The sequence below is a fragment of the Vanacampus margaritifer genome, chromosome 2 (genome assembly GCF_051991255.1).
Source record: "Vanacampus margaritifer isolate UIUO_Vmar chromosome 2, RoL_Vmar_1.0, whole genome shotgun sequence".
In the NCBI taxonomy this organism is placed as follows: Eukaryota; Metazoa; Chordata; class Actinopteri; order Syngnathiformes; family Syngnathidae; genus Vanacampus; species Vanacampus margaritifer.
The window spans coordinates 35,971,067-35,992,551 of record NC_135433.1 but is presented as its reverse complement, the minus strand read 5'-3'; the positions used below and the strand labels follow the sequence as shown (position 1 = coordinate 35,992,551).

Here is a 21,485-nt window from a genome sequence, read left to right as displayed (position 1 = left end):
GTTCTCACTCTTGGCTTTAGATGCTTGCTACTTGCCAGGTTTGGGAAGTCTGCAGTGGTCACTCAGACTCTTTGATGTTGACAGTTCATTTGAAGTGAATGAATAGCTGATTGAAATTGATGGCTTTCCTTGAGGCAGTCAATGTCTCTAATATTGTCCAAAAATGCAATAATGTTCTGAAATTTTGTCTCATTATTAACATGAAAATTTGAGTCTGTTCCTTCCAGTTAACTAATCATTAGAAGCATTTGCCCTTGTAAAGGAAATGTGAATTACTATTAATCTTTCCTTATTGACAATAATATATTGTACTATTTTATATAACTGCTATAATCTAAGGCTTTTCATCATGACATAATGGAAGTTGCTCATCCCTGGTCTACATGTATATGTGTACATTTAAATGGATGCCAGACAGCATTGGGGCACCTCCAGAGCGAAGTGGGCATTTTTTAGCACAGACAGATGCTGTGGCTGTGGTGCTGCTACCCAGCATAACTTTAACTAAATTATAAAGTGTTGACCCCGGAGCACACCCTCTCATTTATAAACTCGGAACTGATAATCATGATCGTTATTGCAGCTTTCTGGAGTGGAAAGATATCCTAATAGCATTAGTGATAATCTGTGGCCTTGTCAGTTTATGTTGTCCATGAAGGCTGCGTCGTGCTGACCTTTTAATGAATCTTGGAACTGCTAATCAACACAGTTAGGGTATTTGGACCTTTGATTCCATCCAGCCACCACACACAGTGAATTCCCACTGCAAAATTTAAAACAGCCTGCAGCAGTTACACAGGGCTCATTATTATTCATTTGCTTAGTAAAATAGCCACATAGGGTTACTATTTAATTCATCTACAGTAGTGCAGTATTGAGACAGTTGTAGAAAACTGTTTTGCTTGTCCATTTGTCATTTCATCATTGCCATTCTGTGATTCCATCTTTAACTCATTCACTCCCAGCCATTTTCACTGAAGCAATCCCCTTAACTCCCTGCTGTTTTACTGGATTTTGCTATTTTTATAAAAACATGGAACCTACCAAAAGTAAGATTAGAGTCTCTTCTTTCATCAGGGAAAAAAAAAAGTATATTTCTATCTGTTTTCGCTTTGCAGCAATTAGCATTAGAATATAGCTAAGTTTCATCATTATTTACAAATCTGTTTAAAACAATGGGAAAGAGCTTTTTTGCAACATGGCCCTGGTTGATCTCTTATACTCTGCTGCCACCTGCTGTAATAACTACATTGTTTATTGTTTCAAGCATTCTCTTCAGTTCAGAGGCTGCATCAAAGCCTTCTGTGTGCTCTAGCATAAAAAAAACCCCACAAAAACCGTAAAAATATGTCTTTGGGAGCTTGGTATTATTTAATATAGAACATATTTATACGTTTTTGGGAGCAAATGAGTTAATGAGAGAGGGTATTAGGCACAAGGGGTGACATGTGACCAGTCAGTAACTAATAAAGAAAATTACACAGGAGAGTGATATGACAATGGTCCAATGTTTGTTGTGCTGAGAATGTAGTGATCAATCCTGTCAAACTAAGTGTACATCATTTCCAATGATTACTGGCACCAGGCTGTGACCATGAGGGACTTGGAACTGCCATGCAGGGAAACGAAGGAACACTCTTGTGTTCTGCCCTGGGGTGTCGATCAATGTTGGAGGAGGGAAACTAAGGCTATTAATTCCTGTGGATATGTCAATCCCCAAAGGCCGGAGCAGATTGGTAGTGATCATGACCAGCCCCTTGGTCAGATGGAATCTTGGGATTTTGTTGCTACTCAGTTAACCATTGATTCATTGAAGTTTTTACAGTTTTTCCTCGAAGGCACAGCATTACACTGTAGCAATGGTAATCAATTCCAATTGCAAGTTTATAACAATGCATAAAAAACTGCAGGCTTGGATTATGCAAAACACATCTTGTAAGATAAGTACCCGAGGGGACACGAGGTTAAATGTTCCATGTAAGGTGCTTGTAATCGAAACGTGTCTTTTACATTCATAAAATATTCATAGAAAGATCATCCCATGTAAATGATAAATGAAGTGCTTATTTGACTTACCCGGCCAATCAGCACAGGTTCAGGTCCAGCGTACTCTTCAATCACAAAGAACTGGTTCCAAATCCAACTTCTCCTGCTGCGAGAGCGTGACCTCTTTTCGTCCAAGGGTTCAGCAGCTTCGTCCTCATCCTCTGCTTCTTCAAACACAAGGCCATCATTGTCCGGGTCGTGCACCTGCACCCCAGCACCTTTAGCCGAGTGGCTCCATTCTGGAGCTGGATGGAGCCTCAGGACATGGCTGCTGTTGACAAGTTTTCTGTCTTCATCTACTGAGTGGTGAGCTGTGCTGAGCTCTGTTTGAGCAGTGTGAACTGACTCTGTTAATAAGTCTCTGTGGGAATCTGCTGTTCTGTTCCCAGGTCGTGCTCCCTGGGGTTGCATTGTCAGCACAGATGGAGTGGAGCCGTTTGTTTCCGAGGGAACATACAGTGGGAAATGTTTTGTCAATCGAAGAGGGGATTCTGTTTGGTTGACGGGTACTTCTTTGTCCAAGCTGAGATGTACTTTTTCAACAAGTGTTGACATTAATAGGGCATGCTTTTTCTTGCTATCGCCACCATCTGAAACTTGTAGCTCCAAAATGTCTTGCCCTTTACTTAAACCCGGGGCATTGACTATTGGATTAATATGAGTGTCAGAACTCTGGTCCCGATTAATATCTGGAGTGTCGACCGGATTTAGATAAGGAATTGCAGTGTGGTTATCAAATCCAGCGTGTGACTGAGTGATGGACGTGTCTTGTCTTGACATTTTCAGCGCCTCTAACTGTCTGTGATTAACGTCAATCAAATCTCTCTTTCTGCTGCGGCTACCCTTGCTCGGAAAGTTTAGATTGGGAACATTCTGCATTTGGGAATTGACTATCCTCACAAGGTTTTCTTTTGACAGCACTTTCAGAACCTCATAACTTCCACTGAGGTTCAGCTTTCGGTTTAATTCGGCATTTAGCCCTTTTCCTGGCAGGCCTGTTGCATAAACACTCGACTCAGGTCTGCTTTTGGCTTTTGAACTTAATCTAACGCGGGTTTTATTAGAATGTAAGTCAGTTTTATGGTGCAATGTGATTGCTTTTCCTATTTTAGTCTCAACATTCTTCGTATTGTTTTTCATTTTCTTCAAATTTTGGTTTAAATCTTTGCGCAGAGCCACCTCTTTCTTGTTGACAGACTCAACCTCACGCTTAGGCTTGACCGCTAGCCTCTCCTTGATGACAGCAGATGGAGAGGCGTGATTGGGCAGCGCTTTGGTGTAAGCAAGTAGTCCTGTGTCACCTGCCTGCGCATGACTTATCAGATTCCTAAGAGTCACTCCAGACATTACATTTGTGTCCATGTTTCCTTCCCATTGGTCCGGAGCTGTGTTCTCCTCTATCTTCATCATGCGTGAGCCACCTACTCCTCTCATCCGCACAACCTTGCTGGCCAAGGCCCCTCCCCACAGGCAGATGGAAACCAATAGCAGCAGATTTCTTGTAATCATCTTGTCTCGTAGGGAGATGTCCTAATTGGAGCAAGATTTGCTGTGAGGCAGGCCTTGTTTTCCAGATGTCTTCATTCTTTCTGCTGCTCTCCCTCTGTTCATGCCCCACCTGTCACTCTTTCAGTCTATGCCCTTCACTGGGATGGAGGGCAGGTATCAGTCACTCCTTTCTTCCCTCCTTTCCCCTACAGTCCGTCTATCTCGCTGCGTCTCTCTCTACTGTTTCGTGTTGTTTTATTCCACTCCTCCAGCAGTGATCCTCATTCAGTCTTCAAAAGAGGGTTGAACATGAGACCTGAGAGAAAAAGATAAAGATAATGAAGTTAAAACTTTAATCATTGCAGTAGGTTAATTAAAAGTGGAGCTTTAGTGACAGGTAAGGACACGCTAAGACAAGAGGGTATGACAGACCCATTAACAGAGTAGCACTCACATTTCACAAGCACAAAGGCATGACAAGGTCCAGAACACATCAATTTATACCACCAAGTATTATTTCTCACATTTATAAGATGCATGGGAACAAAATTATCCACAGTTCTTCTGTTTTACATTACTGTGCAATAGATGCCATTGCATTACAAAATGCTCTCAGCATTTCATAATAGAAATATTTGTCAAGAATTTCTGACTGCAGAGCACACATTGCCAAACCATTTTCATTTCCTTTTCATGCCTAATTAATGATCTGGATTAACATTATACTTTGATCAGTCACTTAGGATGTCACTACAAATGGAAGCCATTGATGCCGAGGCACTTTCTTGTCACTGTCAGAGACTTTTGACTCACTCTTTCAGCATGTCTCTCTCATAATGTAAGCCCCGTAGAGAAATCCTACACCAAATGAAAATGTCATGCATCAATCAGTCTGCTTGATTTACTTTGTATGATAAAACACACCACAGTGGTATTTCTGAAACATCTGCTTGCAAATTTGACAAGTCATAATCTGGCAGTGTGCCATTTTACCTTAACAGGAAAATGTTCATCTTTGCTGAGATCAAGCAAAAAGAATTTTAAAGCCATAAACATATGCAGCAAGGAGCAAAACTTCTTTTTTTCTAAGATGTCAGGGTGAGCCCTTAGCCTGGTGAAATTAATTTGTTTCTCACTGTTAAGAATGCTGCCCTCGCAGGAAGACACCACCAATAAAGTGTGCAAGTTTACATCATTAAAAACATCTTTCCACTGCAAATTATTTTTTAGAATGAGTAATCCAGATCTTTGTTGGACATTTGCGGTCTAGAAGTTCCTAGAATCCAATTTAATTAACTGTGAAATATTTCTTCCATTGATTGTTATTGATTTTTTATTTTTTTTTCATAATTTTTTTTAGAAAATGCTGTACCTAAATGGTAAAAAATAATAATTTTTTTTTAGCCCTTAGATGTATATGAGAGTAATTTCACGCTTAAAATAAATTACTTTATATAAAAATACTTAGGTTTAGAAAAAATATATCAGCTCCTGTCCTACTTCTATAAGTTATAAATTACATTTGGAGATGCTTTATTTTTTAATTAATTAATTAATTTTTTCAACATGTTTATGCTCTTGGACTCAACTTGTCTGATTCTATGCACCTAAAGGTGCAGAGCCAGAATATTTTTACTGATTCAAGGCTGTAGTAACTTGTCTCTGTAGTTCTGGATATATTAGAAAAAGAAAATTAGTTAACAACTAAGCCAAATTCATAGGAATAGGATTAGTGATGTTCAATACCACTTTTTCTTTTCAGACCGATATCAATGCGAGAACTCATCCCTTGAGTAGCCACCAATACAGATACTGACACCATTAGTACAAAAATTATTAAGAATAATTTTAAGAAAGACCTATATATGCCAGTATAGCATTTTCCTTTGAAATTTGATTAAATGAAATTCAATTCTTCAAATTTGTATTTTATGATTTTTTTTTTTAAATGGCCACAATAGGGCAGCCGATATTCTTATCAGCCACTGTCGCGAGTACCAATACCTTAAAGTAATGCTGGCATCGTATCGGCAACAATACCTGGCATCGGTACTCGCCCATCCCTACATAGGATATTAGTTTATTCTCAGAGGAAACTTCGGTCTATGTTGACATGTGGTTTGACAATCAAGACAGAACAGAGCTCAGATACAGACTGAAATAAAAGCGAATAGACTAATGAGACAACAAGACATCAGTGGGCAGCCAGGGAGCTAATGGCCTGAATACATGATGGGAAAAGATAAATGAGACAGGTCACAAGGGAATTTTTTTTCAATAACAAAACATAACACCAGGTAACTAAATCAAATTATGAATTAAACCAAACAAAATGAACAATAAGAGCATATGGAGAATTGTAAACATGAAAGTAAAGGCTCAAGGTATTTACAGCCCAAAGAACAAAGGACAAAATGTAGTTTATGTTTTGAATGTTTTTATTGTAGCTTGTGACAACTCACTGTCACTGACTTATGGACGGCTTCAAGGAAATTCTACTCCACCATCCTAGATCTCAGGAGGGGGAAGCGCCACCAACGCTGTGTATAGTGGGAATAGGGTGCTGCTGACCTCAACTCTGAATGTTATGAGTTAGTGGGGAAAACGCTTCAAAGTCCTCAATTCCAGCGACAGGCGGTCCTTTGAGGAAGCAGAGTCTGGGGACTCTGAGGCAGGCTCTACTATCTCTGAGGTTGAGGTCACCAAGGTGGTTGAAAAGCTCTTCGTTGGAAGGGCCCCCGGTAGCCCAACTCGCCTCCATGTGTTTTTTTGGACTTGGAGAAGTCATTCAACGGTGTCCCTCAAGGAGTTCTGTTCGAGCTGCTCTGGGAGTATGGGACACCAGATGCTTTGATACGGGCTCTTTGGTCTGGTGAGGATTGAACTCCACCAAGGTTTTGTTACTGATTCGATTCATAACCTCTTTGGACAGATTTCTTGGTGCAACCGAGGCGTTGAGGGTGCCTGGTTTGGTGATCTCAGTATTATGTCTTTGCATTTGCAGATGATATGTTCAATAGTTGCAAGAGCAGTTCGCAGCCAAATGTGAAGCGGCTAGGAACAGAATCATCACCCCAAAACCTGAGACAACTGTACTGGGTGAAGGGTGAAGTGCCCTCTTCTGGGTCAAGGAAGAGATACTCCAAGTATCTTTGGGTCTTCCTGATGAGTGAGGAGAGAATGGAGCATAAGACCGAAAGGCGGATCTGTATCGGTCTATCTTGGTGTAAGACAATGCTGAGTCAAAGGCAGGTTGGATTATGCAACCAATCTACGTTCCTATCCTCACCAATGGTTCACAAGCTGTAGGTTGAAAAAACAAGATCCAGGATACAACCGATCGAAATAAGTCTCTTGAATCTACGTTAAAGATAAAATGAGAAGCTTGGCCATCAAGGAACGGCTCAGAGTCAAGCTGCTGCTCCTCCGCATCGAGAGGAGCCAGAGAAGTGGCTCGGGCATTTGGCTTCCCTGGTGAGGTGTTCCAGGCACACCCAACTGGGATGAGGGTCCTGGGACAACTCACACATGCTGGAGAGACTATGTCTCCCAGCTGGCCTAGGATTGCCTTTGGATCCCCCCAGAGGAGCTGTACGAAGTGGCTGGGGAGGATATTATGCGCTTCCTTGCTTAAGATGCAGCTCCCGCAACCCGAACCCGGGTAAGCGAAAGAAAATGTATCGATGGATGGATAGATTTTTTTTTAAGTGGCTGGGGAAAGGGAAGTCTGGGCTCTAGTCCCACACCAGAGATTATTAATAGTTTTTGGTATTAATGATTAATTGAATTGAAAGAGGAGACAATTTGTTTTATTTTGTCTAACCCTAAACGCAGTTTCATAGACTGCATTTATTGCACTTCACCTTCTGTTATACAGTGCCTGTATTTGATTTGTGGATGGTTGTTGATGAATCTTTTGTTGTTTTGCTTTTATTGCACAATACTTTTCGTAACCGTTTTAAATCTCGCACCCGGAAAGTTCCCCTTATCAAAACAGTACAACTAATGCTGGAACTAATAAGAACTAAAATAAAATAAGCGTAAAAAAAAACTAATGAAAACTAGCAAACCGGCTTTAAAAAGTAATTAAAACTTACAACAAAAGTAACTGCAATGAAAAATTCCAAACTATTATAACCCAACTGGGAAAACTGCTATGTGAGCCACAACACCCATGGCCCCATTTCTGAACTAATTTCAGCAATATTAGATGAACTATTACTGCCTGTAGACATTTGACCCCTGAGTGCATTTGCTGAGTGCATTTTGCGACTGCAGAATACTTGGGCTGTGCACTTGCATCCTGGAGAACTGTGTAACTCAAACAGGCAGTATAAGCAAGATTTGAAGAGATACCCGATTGGAGAGATTAGATAACTTGGCAGAATCCTTCATTGACATTGAGAACCCCGGCACCGCCACCCCGCGCCAAGTAAATTGTAATCGTTCCATATAGTGCAGGCATTTCGTTTCACATCAGAAGCACAATTTCCATCCAAGCCTGTGCATTATGTTTTGGCGGTGACACTTCCCTCTCTTTGGCAATGTCAGATCCTGTCAGCAATTCACAGCGGCATGATTGAAGTTAGGGTGCAGCTGGGGGGTGGGATTCTGCACCCTTTTTCCACACGTCCCCTCATCTGTCTCTTTACTGCTCTCAACAAACCTGTGATTAGCTGAACAGGAAAGGAAAGATGATTATTCCTCCCTGTTTTCTGCGCGCTGGCTTCCCACATCTCCCACAAACCACCTGCCTCCCTCGCAGCCCATCTCGGTCCTTATCTGCCTGCTCTTTAACTTGCTTTTGCTTAAGCATCCCGTCCTCTTGCCTGCTAGCTTGTCTCTCTCTCTCCTCTGTGTCAATCACAAAGCCGTCAGCGTGTCCCTCACCCTTTGAGCGCTGACGCTTCAATCAATCAGCCAATCTCGTTCCTGGGCCCTGCAACATTGGAAGTGACAGGAGTCTCGCCTCTTGACAACAAGGCTACCGCCACATAATTCTGCATGCAGATCCGCCGGGAAAAAAAGCACAAAGAATACCGCTCGTATTGACATCGGAATAAGCGTAAAATGTCAGAATTATTTGACAGAATATAATCATCACCGGAGTCGTTATAGAGGTAGCGAGTCAACTTTGGATGTGTGTTATCTCCAATGTACAGCATGAGGTGCTGATCAGGGTGAATTCAATGACAGAGCCCTTCTCCCTCCCAGAGGAACTTATCAGCGGGGATTTTGATGGCCAGGCAATCATTGCTACGGGCACCTTGTTAACAAGCCCAGGGCAGTTGGTGGGATGTAGGGCAGCATATCAACATGGCACATCTGAGCAGCGGAGGTTTGGTTAGTCCATATCACACCTAATCAGAAATCTCACTTTGATTCCTAAAAAAATTAAGGAATAAAAAAAATATTTTACTCAGATGCAAATAAATGTCTTAGTTCAAAGTACATATTTTTAGACAGTGGAATCATTCATCCATCCATTTTCTATTCTGCTACTGAGGATAAGCAGTGTAGAAAATGGCTGGAGGGCTGCAGGTGAGGTGGCAGCTGGCTTTGGGAAAGAGGCGGGCACACCCTCAACTGGTCGCCAGCCAATCACAGGGCATATATAGACAAACCATCATTCACTCTTCCATCCGCACCTATGGGCAAATTAGGGTGTATTCAGACCTGCACTCTTTGGTCCGCTTTAAACGCACCAGAGTTTGTTTCCCACGTTGATCCGGACCTTTTGTGCAGGTCTAAATACACACAAACGAATCCTGGTGCGGACCAAACAAGCAGACCGAGACCCACTTTTTGAGGTGGTCTCGGTCCGCTTCCAAACACACTCGGTTTGTCATTAATTTCATTCAATTTTAAGGCAATTTGCTGTAGTTTGGATATATATATATATATATATATATATATATATATATATATATATATATATATATATATATATATATATATGTGTGATTTTTTTTCAATCATCTGTCATTGTTTTTTTGTGTGTAAATTTTATGTATCATAAGCACTAATGGTATCGGCACTTGGTATTGGTATCGGTGAAGTACTGAAGATTTGAGTATCGGTATTGGTCTAAAAAAAAAATGGTATCGAACATATCTATGACTAGACTGTTTTCCTGCCTTGTATCTGGATTTTGGCCCGTTTTACCACCACTTCTCCTCTGTTTTTGTTTGGTGGTGAGATTTGTCAAATATGTGCAATGGATCAATAAAGGTTGTGAAACACGGATTTAGAGTCTTAAATAAAACAGTTTTTGGGATGTGGAAGGAAATAGAAATACCCAGTAGAAAAACTCAAATAGAATGTGCCAACTCCACAGAAGGAAGCAGGAGCCCAAAACTGTGAAGTCGATGCGCCAAGTACTCGTGCCACTGAGGTCGTATACAGCACACTCGGACCAAATGGTTTGGGATTTAAACCTGGTTCACATTTTAACATTGTTGGCCGACTTACAAACAGTGAGAGACCCCACACATGATGATGAAAAATCACGGGGGTAACAGTTTTGAACGTACCGTGTGTGGTGTGCAGCTACTCGGCGCAAACACCTCATCACACACAAAGCAATTTCATTAATGATTCATGAATGTTTCCTAGTTAGAGGGGAAATCCCACAGAACCTGGATATTAAACGTGATTTCAAGGTAAACAAACATACAGGAGCCATCGTGATACTTCGTGGTTGCTTTTTAGCCGAAAAAAAGCAGCATCAAAAGAAAAGGCGTTGTTTAAAGGGGAAGTCAACCCCCAAAATATGCAGCCCCACTTGTCCTAATATGGTATTCACATATTGCGTTAGTGGAATATGAGTTAAGCAGCAAAATCCAGCTGTTTTTTATCCATCACGGGGTGCGGCCATTTTGCCACTTGCTGTCGACTGAAAATGACAGCACAGTTGCTCAGGCCCCATGTAACAGCCAATCACAGCTCAGCTTCAGAAAACAGGTGAGCTGCGATTGGTCGTTGCCTGAGCCCTGAGCAACTGTGATGTCATCTTCAGTCGACAACAAGTGGCAAAATGGCCGCCCCCTTAGATGGATAAAAAACAGCTGGATTTTGCTTCATAACTCATATTCCAAAAATGTAATATTAATCAGAATGTCATGTTTAGAATAGTGAGGTCACATATAACATTATTGTCAAGAAATGTTTAAGGTTGACTTCCACTTTAAAGGAATGTAAACGGCGCAAGCACAGACTTTCTGTTACGCCATGATTGTTTTGATTTAGAATTTCCCACCGTCTTCCTCGCTTTCTGATTGGCTGCACATCACCATCAACCAGCTGTGTGCTCGTTTGTCCTCGGGGCACACCACACGGTGTGAAGTCGGGCCAAAACAATCCAACATGTTGAATGTCCCCGATTTGAGATCCAAGCGGCCCAAACGGCCTTCCGAGCGGCCGAGATGGGTCTGAACAGACCACACCCGGCAGGATTATCGTTTGGATGTCCTTACGATTGTCAGGAGGGGAAATTCGGGGCTAAAATCGGGCTAATTCTCTTGCTGTGTGAACCCGGCTTGAGGCCAAAACTTTGAGCCACTGTCAGCATATAATGTAAGTGACTGTTTTTGCAACTTTTTGGTGCCTCTTTTTATTTTTTATTGCAGTAAGATGTAGTACCATCACGGATGCCTTCATGGGTTTGAAATTGATGTGAATGAAATTCACAATTACAGCAGCATTTGAATGGCCCATTAAAAGTGCAGTCCATGATGCAATACAATACATGGTTATGTTATTATTAACTTGGTTCAGTTCTTAACATGACAAATATTCAAAAGGAGACATGATGTGAAATCGTGATATGGTTTGATATGCTATCATATACATTATGTGGCATTTGTCGTGAAAAGTAAGACTGTGTTTTTGTCTTTACATGTTACTGATTATGAATTAACATTAAGTGTTTTTACACTTGTATGACAAGGTTTTATGATGGTGCAAATTGGACCCTGGAACAGATCATGAGAACTCTCTCTAAAATCTTTTTTAAGACCTGTTTTTACCAAGAGTCTTCTACAGCCCTCAGGTGATCTGGTTTCCATCTTTTAATGATAATGAGAGAAATGAAACCCACAATCAGGCAGTTTTCCGATATTACAGCCCATGTGTGTGGAGCAGCCTCTCTGAAGACTCGAGTGCTGCTCAGAACATTAATACCACATTTTTAAATGCAAACACAAGACGTCTCTTTGTGTTCTGGCTTTTAGTTACGTTTAAATGTATACACTAAGGATGTTCGCTACCACTTGTTTGGAAAACATGCGATATGCAATAGATTTGTTGAATATTGCGATATAGATATTATTGTGATATTTAGCATGTATCTAAAGAAACATTTGTATTATCTAATGAAATAATGACATATATTTCATGTGGAAAATAAGCAAGCTAAATGTATTCTTAGTTTTTTTTTGTTTTGTTTTTTTTCTGTATTCTCAGTTAATTAATTGTAATTACCCTAGATAATGTTCAGCTATTGGATGATGATGCATATTTAATAGGAGTGTGCTAAAAAAAAAATAGATTCTCATAAGAATCGCGATTCTCATTTAGTACGATTCAGAATTTTAAATATCCCAAAAGCGATTTTATTTCAATTATTTTATACTGTCTTGCCCTTGTTTGTGTGTGCCTTTATTGGGAGTGTTGCTCATGTTGTACACAATTTGGCCAATTATTTTATCTTATCTTATTGCGTTCTGATACACTGTTAAGTTGTAGCCACCTTAGAGAGTAAAAGGAAAAAGTCACGATCAAGTTATTCTAATAAAAGTTGATTTTTTTACAGCGTAGGAAAAGCATTTGCCGGTGAGTTTGGTTAAGATACTTCTCTGTATAATAATAATAATAATAATAATAATAATAATAATAATAATGCATTCGATTTATATAGCGCTTTTTTGGACACTCAAAGACGATTCACAGTGAGTGCATTATTCGTGCACTACAACTTAAACAGCCACAGCTGCCCTGGGGATGGCTGACGTATACAATCGAGTTTTGTATGAATAGCCGATCTTTTGAGTGATAAAAGTACCGCGAGTAGCACCTTAATTAGCATTAGCGAGTCAGACTGCAGTAGATCGTATCTATTCTTTGCCCATCTATAAATTGAAGTAGAAAACATTGTCAATCAAATCATTTTGAATCAAAAATCGATTCTGAATTGAAAATCATTTCTGAATCGAATTGCAGACCCAAAAATTGGAATTTAATCGAATTGTGCGGCAGTCAAAGATTCCCACCCTAATATTTAAGTTGCCATCTGAGTGGTCAAATTCAGATAAAAGCATACGATTCCATATGAAAATTATTGCATGTCTTTGCGATATGCATACTGCATGGGCCAATATTGCGATATCTATATTTTTTCGATATATTGCCCGGCCCTACTTGAAATTTCTACTTCCTGATCATAAAGCAGCCACAAGTGGGCAGCCGGTAACCTGTACCTTTTTTTTTTTCTTTTTTTTTTTTTACAGGAGAGCTCAGTATTGTTCATTCGATTTGACATCATCATTGCTCTCCTTTTTTTTTCTTTTTTTTTTAAAAAAAACAACAAATCAATTAAAAAAAAATTAATAAATGTTTTTTTTTCTTTTTTTTTTCTTTTTTTTTTTTTAAATACGTATACATATATATATACATATACACACATATATATATACACTTTTTTTTTGTATGTGGGTGAGTATGTGTATGTGCGTGTGTGTGTGTGTGTGCGTGCGTGCGTGCGAGCGTGTGTGTATTCATCAGTTCACCTAAAGCCCATTAAAAAAAATCCCATACTAATAATATAATATAATAATAAATTGCCAAATGCAGAAACATCAATGTAAGTTATCACGATGTAGTGGCTCTCGCTAACAAACAGAATTAAGTAACCGGAATTAGGTTAAAAAATTCTATATACGTAGACCATGTTTCTATAAATTTTGATATTTGGTTTTTATTTGAGGCAGATATTTTTTCCATTAAAATGTGATTTATGAGGAGGTTAGACCATTGGTCGATATTCAGAATTTGTTTATTTTTCCAGTTAACAAGAATTGTTTTTTTAGCGATAGTAAGGGCTACAAGTGTAGATTGAAATTGTTTATGTGGTAAGTCAGTTGTTAGGTCACCTAGCAAACACAAGTTTGGAGATAAAGGTATCCTGCAGTCCAAAATAGCGGAAAGTTTTTTTAAGACTTTAGTCCAGAAATACATAACCGGAGTACATAACCATAAAGCATGAACATAAGTGTCTGTAGTGTTTTGTAAGCATTGGAGACAAATGTCGGAGTCTGAGAGTCCCATTTTCTTCATCATATATTGAGTAATGTATGTTCTGTGAATAACTTTATATTGGATAAGTTGTAAATTTGTGTGTTTTGTCATTTTAAATGCGTTTTCACAAACTTGAATCCAAAAGTCAGGTTCCGGTGCTATAGACAAGTCTGTCTCCCATTTCGAGCCGGTACCTGTACCGAGTCCGGATACCTTTTAACAAGGCTGGACATTGGCCTGATACCGATACTCGCTAATGCCTACTATATATGATTTTTTTTTCCTTTTGACAAACAATTGCTTATGTATTCCTTTCTTCTTATTCTGTTTGTTGTATTCAAATGAATTTCTTTAGTGATGCATTTAATGTTTGGCTGCTTTTATTCTGCTTTATCTATTTGAGTCAATTTTGTATTACACTATACTCAGTCCATCCTTATATTTTTAAAACATTGTTTGTATTGCTTGTATCAAATGTGCATCAGTATTTCACAGCGCTTTGATATTATTTTACTAGCAGCACAAGCACTGCACAACGGATTACGTTCCATGTCTAAGTTAACACTGTAATATGATCACCACGGGCGCGGCGACCTACAGGATACAGCAGTAAGGGGGGATAATTAGGTGCAGTGGTTTGAATCACATTTCCTCTTCATAGTTTTATATAATGTAAGGTTTAAATCGTTGATCTTATAGTCGTAGAAGAGCAAATATCTAAGCAGAGATTTTGCTTGTTATAGCACATGTAGCACCATGAATTTGAGTAAATAAACATGACAGCGGTTGGAAACACCAGGGAGCACTTCTTAAATGAGAGTTTTAAAAAATGTGGAGCTTTGGCCTTTTTTTCTTTTCTTTTTTTTACCCGAGACGCACATTATTGCAGTTGTTCATATCTGTAAGAACAGTATATCTGCAGCGGGTCTCTCAGCGGCTTGATTAATTGGTGCCATAAATATCTTAATTAAATTTCCACTACCGGTCCCAGCCCACTTAAAACGCAAATGATTTCAGGGTGTGTTAGTATTGGAGGCAGATCCTTACCATTGATTGTTGCCTGTCACCTGACTAACGAGACTGGAAATTGTAATTACGATTTGCCTCCTTGCTCACTGTCAATCCTCTTTTACTTTCACGAACGTGGCTGTCACGCACAGAGAAAGACACCGACACAGTCGGGAGCCCACGCTCACCTGTTCCAAAACAATAAACAAATTTTAAAAAACACGTCATGTACTTTCTGAGTTACATGCCTAAAGAATGCTGTACTATCATTCAGCCTCTCAAATACGCATTTTCAAGAGGCTCAGAATAAACAGAAATCTAAAAAAAATAAAAAATAAAAAATCCCCAAACAAAGCTAAATCCTTCAGGCTGCTTGGGAAAGTAAAGAAAGTCCAAGGGAATGCCTCTCTGGACTGGAAGAAGTCAAAGCGAGACCTGCTGAAGTCTGCTCACACACAAGAAAAGCTGGACCTCAAAAGAATTATGCATGGCTTTACGAGGGCAAAAACGACAGGGGGGGAAGTAAGGAAGTTCTGATGGGGGGGGGGGAGGGGTGCGAGGTGGTGACGGCTGTAAGTGGGAGGCATAAGGCCCGCGTTGGAAGAGCAACTCGCTATGTTTAAGAGCAAAGAACCGTGCAGCATCGTCGGCCTTGCCTTGAACCTTGGCGGATAAAAGTATACCTGTCAGTAAGCAAGGATGGAAGGAAAAAAAACAGCGAGGAGCTCATTCCTTTTTTTTTTTTTGGAATGCATGAATACTTGATTCAAATGTTTCCCAGCCTTGGCTTCATCTCAGCTACATTGATGGACCGACTGCAGGAGGGCGCGACCAAATAAGCGCAAAAGTCCTTTTGCAAAATTATAGTAAACAGTATGATATTTGCATATGTTGTACTAAAACTGGAAAGTTCTTTAAATATACATACACACTTGGGATACAAGTATTATATAGTACCTGCATACAGTTAAAGACAATCTGATATTGGTCAGCACTTTACTGTTATAATGGCTTACAATATTTGGAGTCTTCCTGTTGTCTAGGGGAAAATGTGTGAGGTCAAATGCCACAGATGAGATAAAAGGGCCTGACTCACGACCCGCATTCTAGTTGCTTTATAGAACGCACTGCAAGATGTTTCCGCACTGCGGTGCAATGACAATAAAGCGGTTCTGTTCTATTCCATTCTATTTATGGAGCATGTTCTGTGCTCTAGGGGGCACTTACAATTGACCACCATACTTGGTCAAATGAAGTAAAAGATTCAATGGGAACTAAGGGAACGTATCCAACCAAGATTTTTGTTTAAAGACATATATGTGTATACGGTACAGAATGTGGATCATTGGCAGAAAAGAAACAAAATAAGAAAAAGTGGCAGAAAAAGCCATGAGGGATATTGATGTTTATTCACACGGCATCTTAAATCCAATTTATTATTATTATTATTGTTATTATTATCTCAATCACTGCCATTGACGGCTCTAGAAAAAAAATAATAGTTTGAACTATATTAGTTTCACATTTTTTCCCCACTTTTGTTAACAAGAGTATGAAAACCTTGATTTTTTTAAATTGTGCATTTATAACAGATATAACATTTGTGAATAATCGATTAATTACAATTTAAAAAAGGTAATCGTCTGACGCCCCTAATTTTTTATAATCTTTTCTTTCTTTTTTTTATTAGGGGCATTAGACAATTACATTTTTTAATTGTAATTAATCACATGACTTCAGTAGTTAACTCAAGATTAATCACACATTTTATATCTGTTCTAAATGTACAATACATTTTTTTCTAGGTTTTCATACTCTTGTTAACAAAAGTGGAAAACAATGTGAAACTAATAGTTAAAATTCATTTTTGACGTCTATAGCCGTCAATGGTAGTGAATGAGTTTTTATTATTATTATTATCATTATAATTATTATATTGATTCTATTTGGATTTTTCCTGACTTGATTCATTCTTTTTAAATGTCAACGACATGATAAAAACTCCATAAATATTAAATTCCAAAGTAAAGTTTGCGGAGGCAGTCACTGGTCAAATGATTTAATTTATTAATGAAAGTAACACATGTTAAAATCACTTAAGTATTACACAAACATTGACATCAGCAAGGATGAGATGAACATATTGTCATAATCTAATTCAATAATTGTAAATATAAATTATAAAGATTCTAAATTGTCTTTAAGTACAAGTCAGACTTTCATAAATGTAAATATATACTTTTAAATTCATGTGAACAGTAAATTTCAAGAACACATTATGCAAACAAAAAAATTTGGCCTTTAAAATTAAATTTTCTTTCAAATGTATGGGGAAAAATAGATGTATATGAAATAATCGATTCATGGTTTTATGAATCACTATCGGTCTCAAAAAGGAAAATCGATTCGATATTGATTATTCGATTTTTTTCAAATCCCGCTCTAATTATTTGCTGATATGCAACATGTATCTAATTTTACATGCAGTGTGAACAACAAAATTGTGATATTTTTCATATCCAACCCGGGCCTTATTCCTATGTGGACTAAAACTGGATATGTTTTCAAAACATCTTGAGTATGAACATTGTTTTAGTTTTTTTAGTAACAGTGTTGACCTGATTATATTGAAGTTTAATTTAATCCCACTTAAAATATGAAGCATACAATTAACGTTTGTGGAGATTGTAGTAATTCAGCCATGCACACGGTTCTTTTATTAAGCGCGGCAATGACGTGACGTTATCTTTAGTAGACGTCTCCATGAAATGAGATCGACAAGTGTTGTCTGATTTCCCCAACATATTTCGACCTCCTCCCGCCTCACTCCTCTAACAATATGAGATGATGATAATTAAAAACTTTTCATCAGCTGATTCCCTTATGCAAAACTAAAGTTCAACTCGGCTGCTACTACTGTAGATTTGTTTGAAGTCGATCCTCTTAGTCTCAAACACGAGCTCCTCGCCCACTTCTGCTGCTGCTCTATCTTAGGTTACACGAAGTGAGAGGTGCAATAAAAATCTAATAAATCTTGACAGGAGACAGTTCAGAGAACCACAACGCCAGTGGGTCGTGACAGGGACAACATTTGTGGCCCATATTTTACTGCCTTGGCGCGGGTTCAAGTAGTTCTCAGTCTGCTTTGTGTGCTTGTAACATCCAATGCAGACACGCTGTGTGGATACACCAACTCTGACCCAGTGATGGCTTGTAATTTAAAGCTTCATTCGGCTCATAAATTGCATTTACATAAAGCAAATAATCACACCGCCTGCGGTCATTAAGAGAACATTAAAAAAGAGAATAGAAGCAGGAATTATGAAACCTTACGCCCGCTCTTTTTAAATTAAGATGACACAAAATAGAAGAATTGAGATTGAACCCAATGAAATCATTGGGTTTAATCTCAATAACTGTGCAACAATCAGTGTGCGTGTGGGCTGCGTTCCCACGCCATTTTCTGTGCTATTTACAGATATTTGACATCTAGGGGACAGCATCAATATTGGAGGTCTTCATCTTAAATATGAGACAATGACTTTCTCGAGTTTTGTTCCATGAGTCGTGATTAATAAAGGGATTACATGCAAACTACAGACAACATTCACAACACAGGGTTAGAACAAAGACATTAACAATCCATCTATCATTTTTCAATGCCATGAAGGTTGTTCAAGGTCACGGAAAAAGACGACCATATTTCATGATCGCTCCGAAGGGCAATTCCGAGTCTTCGATCAACTTAGCATGCATGTATGAGTTGGAATGTATAAGTTAGTAGTACAGTACGTGGAGAGATCAAGCAAGGGAGGACACGCAAATTTTCAGGCTTCGTGTTATGATGCAACAGGCATTCAAGGGATTTTTGCAAGAGAAATCACTTAACCTTTAATCATTTTCAATTTTAATGGAGGTTTTCAAAGTTATCGAACAGCATTTTTATTATACTGCATCATATTGAGAGATCTTTGTAACATTTGCATCTCTAACATTATGAACAACTTTATGAGTGCATTTACAATAATTAGCACTTTTAAGCACATAAAAGCATTATTGATTACTACATTTTATTAGCATTATGCCCAATATATTGTATTTGAACCTCGTGGTGACCAAGTGGCTGAGCCTCACTGATTTGCTTTCAAATTTATTTACAGTACATTTAAGTTAAGTTTCTTTCTCAATCCTGCCTTCCTGCACATCATCTGCCATCAGTCTTTTGCGGCCACTGTTGCTGCATCATTGAATGGAATTGAAATGTCAATCATTATAGCAATACAGATACAATTGGTTGCAATGTCAATTACTTGTGTGTAAAATGACATATTCCATATGCATATACAGGCTTGGGGAGTAACGGAATACATGTACCGCCATTACGTAATCAGATTGCAATTTTTTTTAAACTGTATTCCGTTACAGTTACAGGAAAAAACATGTAATCAGATTACAGGTACATTTATTAAAAATGGGGATTACTTCGAAGGATTACAATTTCTACGATGAGAGAGAGTGCGAAAGAGGGCGAGAGCGAGAGAGAGAGAGAGACAGACAGAGCGATAGAGAGCGCGTGCACGCCCGCGCGTGTGGGACCGTTGCTACGTGTCGGGAAGGTGGGAACGAATGTTCTGACAAGTCGTGTCCTCCACATGCGGGCAGTTTGAAAAAGCTTCACGGACGGGAGGAGGAAATGGCGACTGGTATTCACTGGAACTTACTCAGAGCGAAAGTTTAAGCTGAGAGTCCAGCGGCATGCTACGTGCTGTAGCTTCTTGCTAGCTAGCGAGCTCGCTAGCCTACAACCATAATGTGAGTTACACCTTCCAAACAAATCTTCCTCCCACCAATTCACTATTTAAACATCATACACAACATATACACGGCTAAACTATGATGTCACACATCGTCATACTCATCGGATGACTATCTATCTATCTATCTATCTATCTATCTATCTATCTATCTATCTATCTATCTGTCTATCCATCCATCTTTCAGTGACATTTCGAAAACAGCATATGGCCTTCAATCAATCAATCAATCAATCAATAGCCTGCATGCTTTTTAATTAGACTAAGATTTTTGCTATTTGTAGGGTGCCCGGGTCCCTATCACCCGCAAATAGCAGGGGCACATTGTATAGAATATATATTGTGGTGATATTTATTTTTATTTTGTCTTCATGAGCATACTCAATATTGGAGTAATCCAAAAGTAATCCAGTTACATTACTTTAATATGATGGTACTTGGATTATGTTACGAACTACATTTTTAGCAGGTAACTTGCAACTGTAATGGACATTTTAAAAGTAACCCTCCCAACCCTGTGCATATTCCCCTTCAAGCCAGTTTATGTGCTTACAGTAGCACATAACGGCTTGCAAATAAATTGTGTTCATTGTCGTTTAAAGGTTTTAGGGCCAGCCATTGAAGGAGGACTGAAAGTGGCATGTTTAGTTTTAGCTTCTGTCTTTTTATTTTAATCCCTGGCTGTAAACACAAAATGGCCATTTTGATTTTGCTCACAAAGAAAAATAATAACCGCCTCACTTTTTCTTATTTGTCACCACTCAACAGTTTTTTGGAGCAGTTTTACTACTGTTGTGCCTATAACATGAAACACAATAACACAAAACATCAATAAATAAATAGTTCCTAATTAAAATATATGAGAGATTCCTTTACATTGCCGATTATCAAACAGAGCAGAATTTTAGTCCCTCCTTGTTGTGTAGTCCACATGTTTTAGCAGATAACAGAGAGGAGCATGACTGAAGTCTCCAAGACCAGTATGAGAACGTTGAGATCATACATGTCTGTGTGCGTGACGCCACCCATGTTTGCTACAAGCTGAGTTTGATTGTAAACAAACTGCAGTTTCCTAACAGCCGTTACACGTAACACCAAGTGGCCACCCGGTTGGTCCATACTGGGGCGAAGCTCTTCGCAGTTGTATCGTTGTAGACGAACGGTGAAGGTCCAGTAAGTGCTGATATTCACCGCTCAATAAAACACAACGGCCCAAATGATGCAATAATGCAAATGGTGCAGCAAGACGCAAAAGAGTGGAAAATTTGAAATAAGGGCGATGTAACCAAACTGTTGTAAAGAGGTGAAAGTGCACACAATACCAAGCAACAATATTCTTTGCTAAAAATGGCACTACCAAAATGTTGAAAGAGTCCAAAACATTCCATAACAGGTTACCGTGACGTCACGCAAAACGGGTTCGACAACACAAAATGAACATTAAATGAAAAAAAAAAGAGGTAATCTGTTACCTGTTATCTGTTGTAGTAAAATCTACAATTCAGAGAAATTTATATTGTATTTGCTGTGTAATTACTTTCAAATAATAGTAACTTGTAATTTAATATACATAATATTTTGCAAGTAACTTAGGCAACAGGTTGCAAAATACACTAACCGAAAATACTAATAACTATTAAAACTAGGGGTGTCAAAATTTGTGCGTTAATTGACCGTCCCTTACTTGGAAAACCTGTACTGGGGGAATTTCAATTGTAATGCAGCAGACATATCCATGTCAAAATTTAGCAGTATTAAATGTAATAATAATGCATATATTTGTGGAAACTGGGGTCAAGTTGTATTTTCCAATTTTAAATATGTGCAGAATTTTAC

The 21,485-nt window shown here is 38.8% G+C and overlaps 1 protein-coding gene across 2 annotated transcripts in view; it reads right to left on the bottom strand.

Annotated features, from left to right (window-relative positions):
* Positions 1 to 21,485, bottom strand: part of cdh24b (cadherin 24, type 2b) — a 216,280-nt gene that overhangs the window by 126,810 nt on the left and 67,985 nt on the right. For both annotated transcript variants that reach the window (XM_077557222.1, XM_077557223.1), the window contains one exon: positions 2,077 to 3,850. In XM_077557222.1, coding sequence (XP_077413348.1) covers positions 2,077 to 3,555 — 1,479 coding nt within the window. In that variant the 5' untranslated portion in view covers positions 3,556 to 3,850. The remainder of the gene's footprint in view (positions 1 to 2,076; positions 3,851 to 21,485) is intronic.